General features: G+C 44.6%; 1 protein-coding gene across 1 annotated transcript; it reads left to right on the top strand.

The window, feature by feature from the left end:
• Positions 1-778: 778 nt before the first annotated feature.
• Positions 779-12,588, top strand: NIFK (nucleolar protein interacting with the FHA domain of MKI67). The gene is made up of 7 exons (XM_032637410.1): positions 779-1,046; positions 2,007-2,144; positions 5,680-5,788; positions 7,834-8,045; positions 11,006-11,068; positions 11,191-11,262; positions 11,644-12,588. Exons 1-7 carry the CDS (start codon positions 942-944, stop codon positions 11,830-11,832), a joined length of 888 nt encoding a protein of 295 aa, XP_032493301.1. The 5' UTR covers positions 779-941; the 3' UTR covers positions 11,833-12,588.
• Positions 12,589-13,360: the final 772 nt, after the last annotated feature.

Genomic DNA, 13,360 nt, shown 5'->3' with positions numbered 1-13,360 from the left:
GAACATATCTTTTGGGGGGATGCATTTCAACCCAGTTCAGAGATCAGTTCCCCATATCTCTACTCCTGATACTCAAAGTGTAATCCTCGGAGCATCAGCCTCACCTGGGAGCTTGTGAGAGACACAAAACCTAGGGCCCTGCCCCCGACCTAGGAATCAGAATCGGCAGTCCATATGCTCTTTCAATTTTGCGAAGCCTTGGGTCACCACCTGATTCTTTGGGGGCCAGGAATTCCTGGAGGGGACTGAGAAGATTCGAGAGGAGAAACTCCCAGAAAAGAATTGCCAGTTTGCCTTCTTCCCGTCTTTGCTCCTCCCCTCCGCTCCCCATAGGAACTAAGAGATAAGTCACGGATTCAAGCCTGGGAAAGAGAGGGTTGTTCACACACACACCTAAGGGAGGGTCCTTCAGGGAACCATAGAACTTGGTCTGTATCCTCTTGGTCAGTCCCCCTCTGGGGGACACAGGGGCCAGTATCTGACTCATACATCAAATATCTAACTTTGAGAACAGCCAAGATGCCTGCCCTGCAACAATGCAAAGAGGAAAAAGCATCTCCTACAACAGAGACAAGAGAAAATGTGGTCCTTACTAAAGGATGAGATCAGCGTACAAAGGCCCTTCCAAGGCGAGCACCTGGCCACAGAGCTGACCTCAGCGGACGGATGGAACCACGGGCAGGCAGGCTGCCGAAATACTGAGCACCAGGCCGAGGGAACACCTCCAAAGGGCGGCAACCCTGGACATGCCCTGCGGCACCGGCCAAACAAGCAGTCCCTTCCGCCCTCTGGCCGCGCTGAGCTGCGCGGGGCCCGAGGCCCCGCCCCCGCCCCCCCAAGCCCTGCCCCAGGCCCCTGCCGTCACTTCCGCTTTGGAGAAGCAGAGGGCTCGGCCCTTCCGGGAGTGCGGCGTGCGTCTCTTTTGCCTGCGAGCTGGCGACATGGCGGCCTTCACTGGTCCGGCCAAGCCGCTCCTGTCCCTGAACCCGCAGGAGGATACCAAGTTTAAGAAGGAGGTGGCACAGGTTCGCCGGCGCGCAAGCAAGGTGAGCGGCCAGCGCGGCCCGGGCCGCGAGGGGAGGCGAGGGACGGGGTCTGGGGGTCCTGCCCGGCGCGCCTCGGCCTCCCCACGCCTGTGCTTTGTCTGGGGTCACCCCGGGCGGGCCCGGACCTCACGAGGTAGAAGGCCGAGATTTCCCCGGGAGGACCGAGAAAAGACGAGGTTGGGCCGTGGGCCTTAGGGTCCTCCGTGGGGTAAGGGGTGGGTATGGGGGAGGGGTGCACGAGGAGAGGAGAGGAGAGCCAGCTGCTGGGTCGGCTCTCGTCCCGCTCGCGGATCAGCCTCACCCCGGAGCCGTCCTGCTTCCGCTTTGACCCCGAACTGGGGAGGTTCGTTTGCCCGGTTAGTGGTTTTGGAATTCTTAAAAAACAGTATTTGACAAGCTCCATTTGCTGCCTAGGAGTTGGCACTCCGGGCTGGGAGTGGGAGGCTGAGAAGACCGCTTACTGCTTGATGGTTGTCCTCTTGGGGAGATAGACATTACACAGCCAAATTTTTTTTTAACCTTTATTTTTGTTGAGGTATAGTTGATTTACAGTGTTGTGTTAATTTCCGCTGTACAGCGAAGTGATTCAGTTGTATGTATATGTGTATGTATGTATATACATATATATATTTTCCATATTTTTTCCACTATGGTTTATCACAGGATATTGAATGCAGTTCCCTATGCTATACAGGAGGACCTTGTTGTTTATCCATTCTCTATATAATAGTTTGCATCTGCTAACCCCGTCCTCCCAATCCATCCCTCCCCCACCCTTGGCAACCATTCGTCTGTTCTCTATGTCTAAACAGCTAATTCTTTAGTGTGTTATGGTAAGTGGAAATACAGAGTAGGTTCTTGACCTCTTGTCTTAGACTGAGAGCAAGGAGTTTCACAAGTTTTGTTGCATTGTGACTTCTTATTACAAAGAAAATATTTGCCCGGTCTTTGTGTCTTCAGCAACAGGAGAAACAAAAACTTACTCCTGGAGTGATCTATGTGGGCCACTTACCTCCGTCGCTTTATGAAACCCAGATCCGAGCATATTTCTCCCAGTTTGGCACTGTGACAAGATTCAGACTGTCCAGGAGTACCAAGGTAGGATTTTTGTATTGAATTAGATTGTTTTATTTTCCAAAAGTGTATCATCCTTGACAGTTTATGGAGCATGTTTGCATGTTATCACTTATTACTCTTCATTCCAGAAAGGGGTTGGATAAGGTCTAGAACCTGAAGCAGCCATGAGAGCAAAATCAGTATTCCTGTAAATGTTTGCTTTGCTTTTTAAGAAAGAAAAGGTAATTGCTTCAAGTCCTCAAAGTAAATTGACAGTCCCAATAACTGAGTCCTGTTTGTCTTGTGACTGCTAAGCCAGGGGTATGTGAACTTCAGTTTGAGGAGCAGGTTCATACATCTTGTATCAGCCTCTGATATGTAGCATCACTGTGACAGCAAAGGTTTGTATGGTGGGTAGTTGGGTAAGGACACTGGAGCCAGACTACCTAGGTATGAGGCCTGTCTCTACATGTTATTGGTTGTGTGACTAGGGACAAATTCTGTAACCTCTCCATGCTTCTGTCTTCTGATTTTCATATTTGTAAGATACCACCTCCTAGGAGTATCTAATCGAAGATAAATATGGTAATAAGTGTAAGATTCTTAGAACGCCTGACACACAAAGTACTATATAAACGTTATTGTTGTATCATACCTACGTCCTAATAAGGAAAGGTTTATGTGGTTTGTTTCATTAATAGAGGAGTGGCCCACTTTAGTTTCTTCCCACACATACACTTTATTGGTTGTAACCATAGAGTTCTTGTTATTGGAATCTCTTTTTCTCAGTACGGTTTTTCCACATTTTCCCACTTGAGTTAAAGCAAATCAGAGTTAACTATTTGTTGTCACTGCTCTGTTCCTTTGTTTGAATATACTACAGTTTATTTATCCACTCTCCTGTTGAAACCTAGGTTTTATCCAGTCTTGTAGGTGAAGCTGCTAGGAACATTCTTGGTGCAGGTGTAGGCAACTTTCTCTAGAAGGGTATTTTTCAGACCTTCAGTCCACAATAAGAAATCTACAAGGCAACACACATGTACGTGTACATAAACATAAATGAAAAACAAGTCCCAGGAGATGATACTTAACCTTTCTATTCAGTTTTGTAACAATACTTTTCTGACCTACTAAATTCATTTTGTTGCCCTCTAAAAGGTCAGACTCTGAGTTTGAAAAATAGAGCTTTACAGCCTATCCTCAGGATGACTGAGTGCAGAATGAGTTTCTCCATATTGAGTATAGCTGTTCCCCAACTTTGTATTCTGAAAATGTTCGGGTCTACAGGGAAGTAGAAAGAATGGTGTAATGAACGTCCCTCCCCTGGATTCACCCGTTATTAATATCCTGAAACATTAGCTTCATCTCTTCCCGTATCTATAAAAAGGTACACACCTCTGTTTTGTTGAACCTTTTGAAGCAAGTGGCAGTTGTAATGCTTTAATACTAAACGCATAATCATCAATTTAAGAATGAGGACATTCTGCCATGTAATCCCAGTGTAAAAATCTCATTTACTGTCCATCATCACATACACCCGTGGTCCCTGCCCACCCTGGGATCCAGTTAGGGTTCATGCATTGCATGTGCTTGTTTAGCTCTTCATCCTGTCTTGAACGGTCTCTTTACTCCTGTTTTGCTTGTTTGCTTTTTCTTGACATAGGCTTTTTTGGAGAGTTTAGGCTAGTTGTCTTGGAAAGCGTGCTCCTTGCTGAGATGCACTGGAATGCATCATTTCCAGCTTTGTTGCATAGTAGTAAAGCTACCGCCTCCCCACACACCCTGGTTTTGACTATTTGCTTGGTATTGCCAGCATTCTGGGATTACTAGGTCGAGGTGTCGGCTTTTAAGTTTTTGGTTTTTTGGGCACCTGACGTGTATTTTCACGTCAGGTTTCAAAAGATTTATTAGTTCACAGTGTGGTACATTGAGCTAGATTTCACAGTGTTTTACACTCCACCATCCTTCCTCTCCTGAGTTGGGATTGTAAAAGGACTGTCAGATATTTAAAGTTTTACCAGAATCGTCCTGTTGCGGATAACTGAACTGAGACTCTGGGTTGTGGCCGTGTCTGAGTTGTTAGTCGCTGGTGCAGGTGGTGCTAGGAGTGAGCCTCCTGGCCTCCAACTCTGTTGAGCCACACACCCTTTAAATGGTTTCTCATTTCCAGGATCACATGACCAGTTCTGAGCCATATCTGAGAATATGTTGTTTAATGCAAGATTGTAAAGTATTTCTAGTCGTTGTCGCTAAGAACTGGATCTGTAGTGGGGAAAAGTTCTTTTTCTACTGCCCTCCTAAGGTCCCTGGCTGGCACCCTGTGAATTGGACTGCAAAAAGGGATTAACAAGACCAAAACAAACACCTAAAATGTATGCTTACACATGGGACTGCTTGGAGAGGAATAACTCAAAGGGTTGGTTAGAACTTGGGCCTATACAGCATCTTGGCAAAGGAGCAAAACATTTTTGGAGGAACGACAAGACGAAGGAAAAGTGCTTTGAGTTTTTAGGGCTGCAAATTGTGGGAAGGCAAATATACGGGAGACTAATGATGGATAAGGTCTACTTCGTAAAGCTTATTGTGTAGAGTCCTCTAACTTCTGTCTTTCTGGTAGAGGGAGGAAGACACCTTTGTAAATTCATGTCCTGTTTTTAGGTAAATAAGGGGAGGACAGAGAGTTTTTCTTGTATCTGTTTCTCAATTCCTTCATCTCAAAATAATCCTACGCCAAAGGAGCGGATGTTGGGCAGGCATACCCTGCCACCCTGCAGTAACATGTTTTGAGTACTTGACAGACATCTTGTGGAGCGCTTACGGATTATTTCATATTTTCCTAGCAACCCTCTGAGAGTGGTTATAGAAGGAAAAACTGAGGCTTGAACATTCCTTACCCGATTAAGTGTCAGAGCCAGGGTCCAAACCTGGGCATTCGGACTCTAGAACTCTTGTTACCGAGCTCAGTGAGAAAAATCCACTGTATGTTGCAGTGCAGAGGCCAAGAACTCCGGATGTCCATGTCAGAGGATGTCCTTTGCCCCCAGCCGTGGAGAAGCCCAGTTACTAGTAAACATGACAGTGAATCAGTATTTTATTGATTAACTTTAGAGACACTGAGGAGTTCATTTCTTTTCAGTTTTTCCATATAAAATGGGAATTATATCACATGCATTCTTTGTGAAGTATTATACCATCTCCTGGGTAGTATTAATAAATACATGGATGACGTGACCACCACCCATGAGATCAATAACAAGTAAAGGGCTGGGGGGCCTCCCACATTTCCTTTATGGTGGGCTGTTGCTATTGGATGAATTCCAACTACAGTAATACATTCATCGTATGTAATCAAAGTCCCAGGAATGCCTCAAAATCAGGGGCAAGTTCAGACTATTCTGAACTTTTCTTTCCCCATAACAGTCCCCGGACTATGTGATTTGAAGTTGGAATCAAAGGTGTCTTAACGTTATTCAGTGAGGGGGCTAATGTACATTATTTAAACTAATGACATTTTAGGAGTTTGATGGCACATCAGAATTTAATTGTTCTGCTTTCTGTGGTGGGTTTTCCATTGCAGACTGGAAATAGCAAAGGCTATGGCTTTGTGGAGTTTGAATCTGAAGATGTTGCCAAAATAGCTGCTGAAACCATGAACAACTACCTTTTTGGCGAAAGACTCTTGAAGTGTGAGTACCCGTCTTACCTGTGGGGCTGCGGGGATGCCTCCCGCTGACGGGAGGGAAGGACGGGTTGCTTAGCTGCTTGGATCCCCCCACCCCACCTCTGGGGTGATTCTCTTAAGCAGTGGTACAAGGGTTTAAGTGCATTTTCCAGACAGGGTCTAATGGGAACTTCTAAATCTTCCAGAGTGAGAGCTGCTTTAGGCTGAGATGGGGGTGGTTAGGTTCCTTGAGTAAATAGGAAGAGCTTCCTAGCGGGATGTGGAAGGGCTCCCTGAGAAGGAGTCACTGAAGTTGAAACCTGAGAATTACGAAACAGTGAGCCAGGTGAAGGGGTGGGAGTGAGGATTTGCTGAGGGGACAGCAGCTGCAGAGCCAAACTGACTGACCATATTCACCTGCAAGGAGAATCACAAGAGGTGCAGGAGGAGAATGAGAGGAAGGGAGGTCAGGTTACTGGAGGCCTTGTAAAGCGGGAGACCAGAGTGTACCCCGAGGACAGCAGGACCCACTGATGGGTTCTAGACCGGATGACCTTTAGCGTGAGGAGTCACGTTTCAGTCGGCCCACATGGCAGTGGCTGCAGCACCTCCACGAGGGAAGCCATCGGGAGTGGTGGGATGGTTCACCCTGCAGGTGTAGGGCCGCCAGCGACTAGCGTCCCAGAGCAGCGCCCTCCAGAGGTGGGGCCGAGCTTCCGGCCGCCCTGTGCTCAGGCTGGAGGGCGCCCATCCCAGTGCCCAAGTAGCACCCCTCTACTTCGGCTCCTGTTGCTAAGAGAGTCCCAGTAACTCCTGAGGTCCTGCGTTCGTTCACACATTAAAAACGCGGCTCTTGGGCTTCCCTGGTGGTGCAGTGGTTGAGAGTCCACCTGCTGATGCAGGGGACATGGGTTCGTGCCCTGGTCCGGGAAGATCCCACATTGCCGCAGAGCAGCTGGGCCCGTGAGCCATGGCCGCTGAGCCTGCGCGTCCAGAGCCTGTGCTCCGCAATGGGAGAGGGCGCAGCAGTGAGAGGCCCGCGTACCGCAAAAAAAAACACAAAAAAGCAAAAACGCGGCTCTTGCCGGGACGAAATGGGCTGAGTGGGTAACCATGTGTATCAGATCAGTGCTGTTCTGTATCTGACTTTTGAAAGATGGCACAAAGGGCTCTGAACTCGGATACGAGTGAGATTAGCCACGTCATCACCAGTTGTTTGTTTCTTTTTTAATTTTTTGGCTGCACCGCTCAGCATGTGGATCTTGGTTCCCTGACCGGGGATCAAACCTGTGCCCCGTGCAGTGGAAGCATGGAGTCTTAACCTCTGGACTGCCAGGGAATTCCCAAACCCTCCCCTTTTTTTTTCTTTTAATGGAAGCAGTTTATCTTGGAGGTGATCCCAGGAAAATACCTGTAAGGAGTGGCGACATGGGGCAGGGGGAGGAAGTCGATAATAAGTTAGTGAAAAGGGTATGTTAGCAAGCGGGTTACCACTTAGGCAGCTGGGTTCCGTCCTGCTGGTAACACTGGGAGACAGAATTATCCCACGTGACAAGCAAGGGAACTGGGATGTTTGTGTACCAACTCCCCATTCATCACTGGTGGAGGGTGGATTCCAGGGCTTTTGGCTTGCCTTGCATGTGGGCCCAGTGTGCATCCGTGAGCAGAGAGATGCAGATAAGCAGTGAGCTGCCTTAGTCCTGGGCGGGTGCCCAGAGGATCAGCGCTTCTGCTACCGTGGGTCACACAGTCTAAAAGTAGGGATCCTTTTAGCTTCAGGAACCCTGAGACTTGATACCAACCACACTCTCCTCTGTGCTACTTGTCTTTGTTCACTCACGAACCTCTAGTCCTGGAATTGCTCTTGGCACACACACAGTGAGTGTTTGATAAAAGTTGTGGGCTGTATGACTTTCCCTTGGGCACCTGCTTTATCTTTCAGGCTTCTCCACTAAATGGGGGACGTGTCATTTTGATTGTGCAGTGAGGAATGACACGGGAAATTCTACAGTTAATGTGAAAATCCTTTCCCTCCCACGTGGTTGAAAACCTTTTTTATTATTATTATAGGTCATTTTATACCACCTGAAAAAGTACATGAAAAACTTTTTAGGGAGTGGCATATGCCATTTAAAAGGCCATCATATCCAGCAGTGAAACGGTATAATCAGAATCGGACACTTCTTCAAAAGCTACGGATGGAAGAGCGATTTAAAAAGAAGGAAAAATCACTCAGGAAGAGATTGGCTAAGAAGGGAATTGATTATGACTTCCCTTCACTGGTAGGTATTGCTTTGCATAAAGTATCTAACCCAGTACTTTGATCCCATGCTAGGTTTTGACTAAATTTTGTCATAGCAATCGTATTATCTCCATTATACAGAAAAGGAAACTCCTGAAAGGGATTAGCTGATTTGCAACATTTACCTGATTTAGTAATTTTAGATTATTGAAGTTAAACCCTATTTGACCCAACACCATAATGCTTGTAGATTACTGGTAAACATTGCCAGAATTAAATGTTTGGTTTATTATATGTTATCAGTAAATATCAAGACCGTAAATTGACCATCCTTTTTATGTCATTCTAGTTAAAATTTTGTTTCATGGTCTTCTAAGTTGGAAATACTCCCAAAGTGCATGTCAGAAATAACCAGTCAGCATGAATTCTGTGGATTAAATGAGTGGGAGTTGAAATACAGGAAGGCTCCTTACATGCATGGGTTAACAGATTTTCATCCAGTTCTTCATTGCTTGCTGAACAAGGAGACCTTGCTGAATCTCTCCTCCCTCTTTCATAGTAAGGAGAGTTCTACATCTATAATTAAAAAACAAGAATGCAGGTCATTAGGGTATGGATAGCATAGATAAAGATCTTATTTTTTTTCTTGACTATATCTTGAGATCGTTTTGGCTCTTCCATAGACCCTGTCGGCTTATTTCCAAAAAGTTAATTAGTTGGTAAGAGATGGTATCTGTTACCAAGCTTATTAGGTCTTTTAACCTTATCCAGAAACTGGAAGACCAAGTTGCTATCCTTGGGCCCAGTTCCTGGCTGTTTTTTTTTTCCTTTCTGTTGTTGTTGCTTTTTTTTTCCTTTTTTTCTTTTCTTTCTCATTGAAGTATTGTTGATTTACAATATTATATTAGTTTCAGGTGTAAAACAGCAATTTAATATTTTTATCGGTTATACTCCATTTAAAGTATAAAACATTGGCTGTATTTTCCTGTGTTGTAATATATCCTTGTGGCTTTTTAATTTTATTTTATTAATTTATGTATTTGTTTTTATTTTGGGCTGCGTTGGGTCTTTGTGGCTGCATGCAGGCTTTGTCTAGTTGCGGTGAGTGGGCTTCTCATTGCGGTGGCTTCTCTTGTTGCAGAGCACGGGCTCCAGGCGTGCAGGCTTCAATAGTTGTGGCTCACGGTCTCAGTAGTTGTGGCTCATGGGCTCAGTTGCTCCGCGGCATGTGGGATCTTCCCGGACCAGGGCTCAAATCTGTTTCCCCTGCATTGGCAGGTGGATTCTTAACCACTGTGCCACCAGGGAAGTCCCATTTTATACATAGTAGTTTGTATCTCTTAATCCCCTACCCCTATCTTGCCCCTCCCACCTTCTCTCTCCCCACCGGTAACCACTAGTTTGTTCTCTATATCTGTCTATTTCTGTTTTGTTATATCTGTTTATTTGTTTTATTTTTTAGATTCCACATATAAGTGAAAACATACAGTATTTGTCTTTCTCTGTCTTGTTTCACTTAGCACAATGCCCTCCTTTCCATCAAATGGCAAAATTTCGTTCTTTTATATGGCTGAGTAGTATTCCATTGTATATATGTACCACATCTTCTTTATCCATTCATCTGTCGATGGACACTTAAGTTGCTTCCATATTTTGGCTGTAATAAATAGTGCTGCAGTGAACATTGGGGTGCATGTATCTTTTCAAATTAGTGTTTTCATTTTCTTTGAATGTATGCACAAGAGTAGGGTTTTTGGATCATACGGTAATTCTATTTTTAGTTTTTTAAGGAACCTCCATACTGTTCTCCATAGTGGCTGCGCCAATTTACATTCGCACCGACAGTGTACAAGGATTCCCCTTTCTCCACATCCTCTCCAGCATTTGTTATTTGTGGTCTTCTTTTTTTTTTTTTTTCTGTTCACGCCGTGCGGCATATGGGATCTGAGTTCCCCGACCAGGGATTGAACCCATGACCCCTGCATTGGGAGCGCAGATTCTTAACCACTGGACAGCCAGGGAAGTCCCTGTTTGTGGTCTTTTTTATGATGGCCATTCTGACCGGTGTGAGGTGATACCTCACTGTGCCTGGTGGTTAATTCTTTGCCCAAATCCCAAACACAGCCTGTATTGATACATGTTAAAACAACACTGTGTCACAGTTTGGGCCTTGGTACTCTTGTGATCCATTCAGGAGCTGGAGAACTGCTTTTCCTGTGCCCCGTATGTTACCTTGTGGGAAGCAGGCTGCTGCGTTCACTGTCCTGGACTTAAGCAGGACAGACCTCCTCTAGGGCCTGCCTTTTCATGTTCGTCCTGGCTCCCCACTTCCTGACGCAGGATTCTCTGGCCAGCTCCAGGTTCTAGGCCTTCACTTCAGCCTCTGCAACTTCTGCTGCAGAAGTTCTAACTTCAGTTAGGCCCCTTTTGTAGTTTTGCCCTTTACTTAAGATCATTCACTGTATTTGTGGATTTTGCTTTTTAAATTTAAATGCTCCGGGGACTTCCATGATGGTTCAGTGGTAAAGAATCTGCTTTCAATGCCGAGGACTCCGGTTTGATCCCTGGTCGAGGAACTAAGATTAGTTGCCGCGGGGCAACTAATCCTGCACGCCTCAATTAGAGAGCCCATGTTCCGCAAGCTACAGAGCCCACACGCTCTGGAGCCTGCATGCCACAACTAGAGAGAGAGAACCTGCACACCACGACTAGAGAGAAGCCTGTACGCCTCAGTGAAAGATCCCGCATGCCGCGGTGAAGATCCTGCATGCTGCAGCTAGGACCCAATGCGACAATAAATAAATAAATGAATAAATAAATAAAGTCTGCCCTGATCCGCATGTAAATTGGTACCCCCATATAAACAAACAAATAAATAAATTGAAATGCTTTGTCATATAGAATTTGTTCGTAATATGTATAAGGATCTAGTGGTAAGTTTTAAAATGTACATACGTGGCACTGCTAGTTTACAACTTCTTTATGTTTACTTATGTTAAGGTCTTACATAAAAATGAGGAAAATGCTTCAAACACTGGTCCTCGAAATTCCAGAAAGCACCAGGTAAAACTTTAATTTATCATATTAACTACCAGATATTAGAGAAAGATAAATGGGGAAATACATTCAAGACTACTATAGCTGATAAATATGCAGATTGATGAAGTCTCTTAAATTTATTTAAGGCTTTACGTAAGAAGAAGAAAAAAGCGTCTTTGGTCACTCCTAACACTCCTGAGAAGACTGTGGATAGCCAGGTAAGATGGTCTTCAGAATTTTGGGAATCAGAAACTACAATTTAAAAGAGGAAAAGCAGTTGCTGCTACTGTCACTTTGCTAAAATTTCATTTAATCTTGGGACTTTTTGGTAAGTCCTTACTGATGATTTAGCAGGCATAGTAGAGTCTTCCATCTCATACTCTGTCGTGGAACATACCATATATCCATTAATTGTGAATTTTCATAGTACGTGTGATAAGCACCTAAGCTCTTGATTATGTGCAGCTGTATCACCAAAAGATGGAAACAGGCCTAAAATAATATGCGTAACTTTTAATAAGAGGGGGGAGGTGATGGGGGGGTCATTCCTAACATCTTCCCACATTCATGTATTATAATCTTTAACTTGTTGAACCCAGGGCCCCACGCCGGTTTGTACACCAACATTTTTGGAGAAACGAAAATCTGAAGCGGCTGAAATGAATGACGACGATAAAGATAATGAGATAGTTTTCAAACAGCCCATATCTGGTGTAAAAGAAGAAACAAAAGACACTCAGGTGCCTACAAGTTCAAGGAAAAAAAGACGAAAACAAAGCACCCAGTAATTCTGGATGTATTGTGTATGGTGGTTGTTCTGAAAAAGGTGATTTTATTATGGAGGCTGATTCTTTGTATTTAACTAGATAAGGTGGAATGCAATCAGTAACAAGATGGTTGGAGAAAAAACTGTCAATTCAAGTCAACAGGGAGAGCAGTCAGTGATTTTGGCTTCCCCGCCCTCGCAGAAATGCAGGAGTGAGCACCAGCTCACAGCAGCCCGGCTCACGCTGCCTGTGCCCTGTCTCTACGGCTCTCTTCAGCTTGCATAGCTGCCTTTAGTTGCTCTGCCTGGGTGGCTTAAGTACTAGGCTGTAGCCTTTGTCGTTACCATCAAATAAAGAAAATAAAATCTTTACTAAGTGACCATGTAAGTGGTTCTCTGCTAGACCCATCAGGTGGCTGAAACTGGACGTTAAATTGTATGAAGGGTGAGAAGGCAGCGTCACTATTAATAGGGATTCATTTATGTATATGTGATCATTTTTACCAATGTTAAGTTAGTTTGGGGTGGGCTAGCGTGGATTAATTAATAACTACATCCTGTGTCAGTATCATCAATCTGGAATTAGACTTCAAGATTCAAACAGTGACCGCCAGGTAAACTTTTTCTATATTTTTTTTGTATGCAAGGGGGACTTGGCTGTCTTGAAGTAAAATTGTTGGTTTTCGCCTTTTCAACTATCTTTAAGTTTCTGATGCTCTTGAAATATGCTTTTGTATCAGCTAATTCAGATTCATTAAAAACATTCATTGCCACCAAACATTTTTTTCATCTAATACTTGTTAAATACTTACTCTTACAAGATACTGGGCTGGGTGAGTTGGGTTTAAGTATATACAAAGGGCATGTTCTACCTCTGGGATAGTCCCTGACGCAAAGAGTATGCTCGCCCTGTGTTCACTGAGCTGCGTATCAGAACTGCCTCCCTCTTTGAACAGTGTCTGAACTTGTCGATCTGGAAGTCCATCTGGTGTCCCCTTCTGGGAAAGCAGCAGGTAAGCTCATCGATGCAGCCTGTCGGGTTTTGAATAGTTCCCGGTTCCCGACCTACAACGCGGCCATCCCAGTGCGGCGTGGTACCACCTATCATCGCTTGACGCGTGCTGTGCCCTGGAGCTGGGAGACAGTGATTTCATCTTGAGCATATATCGCGGCAATGGATATTTCCTACAAGAAACAGAGGTGAAGTTAAAGAATGTTTTCCTGGGGACTAGGTTAGGATCTTCAGAAGAAGTAGCATGGGTTTGATTTTCAGGTTTTGTGGGGAGAAAATCATGAATCAAGTGGAAACCGCATGGGCCAATAAAATATGAAACTTCGCAGTATGTGGGGTAAATAAGGTGAAGAGGATACAATTCAAAACTGTACCTTCAGAATGACCACAAGTATGTGAAATGGTATTCTTCTTTAAATAGGAAGTTAAACATCAAAATTCTAATTTGAAAACAAGCATCTGTTGCTTTTATATATAATCATTACAAAAAACTGTAGAGGAAAAAGGCATTATTCCAGAGACAAGATTCAGTTGTAGC

Source organism: Phocoena sinus, chromosome 7 (genome assembly GCF_008692025.1).
Source record: "Phocoena sinus isolate mPhoSin1 chromosome 7, mPhoSin1.pri, whole genome shotgun sequence".
NCBI classification, from domain to species: domain Eukaryota; kingdom Metazoa; phylum Chordata; class Mammalia; order Artiodactyla; family Phocoenidae; genus Phocoena; species Phocoena sinus.
This window is presented reverse-complemented; position numbering and strand designations above follow the sequence as displayed.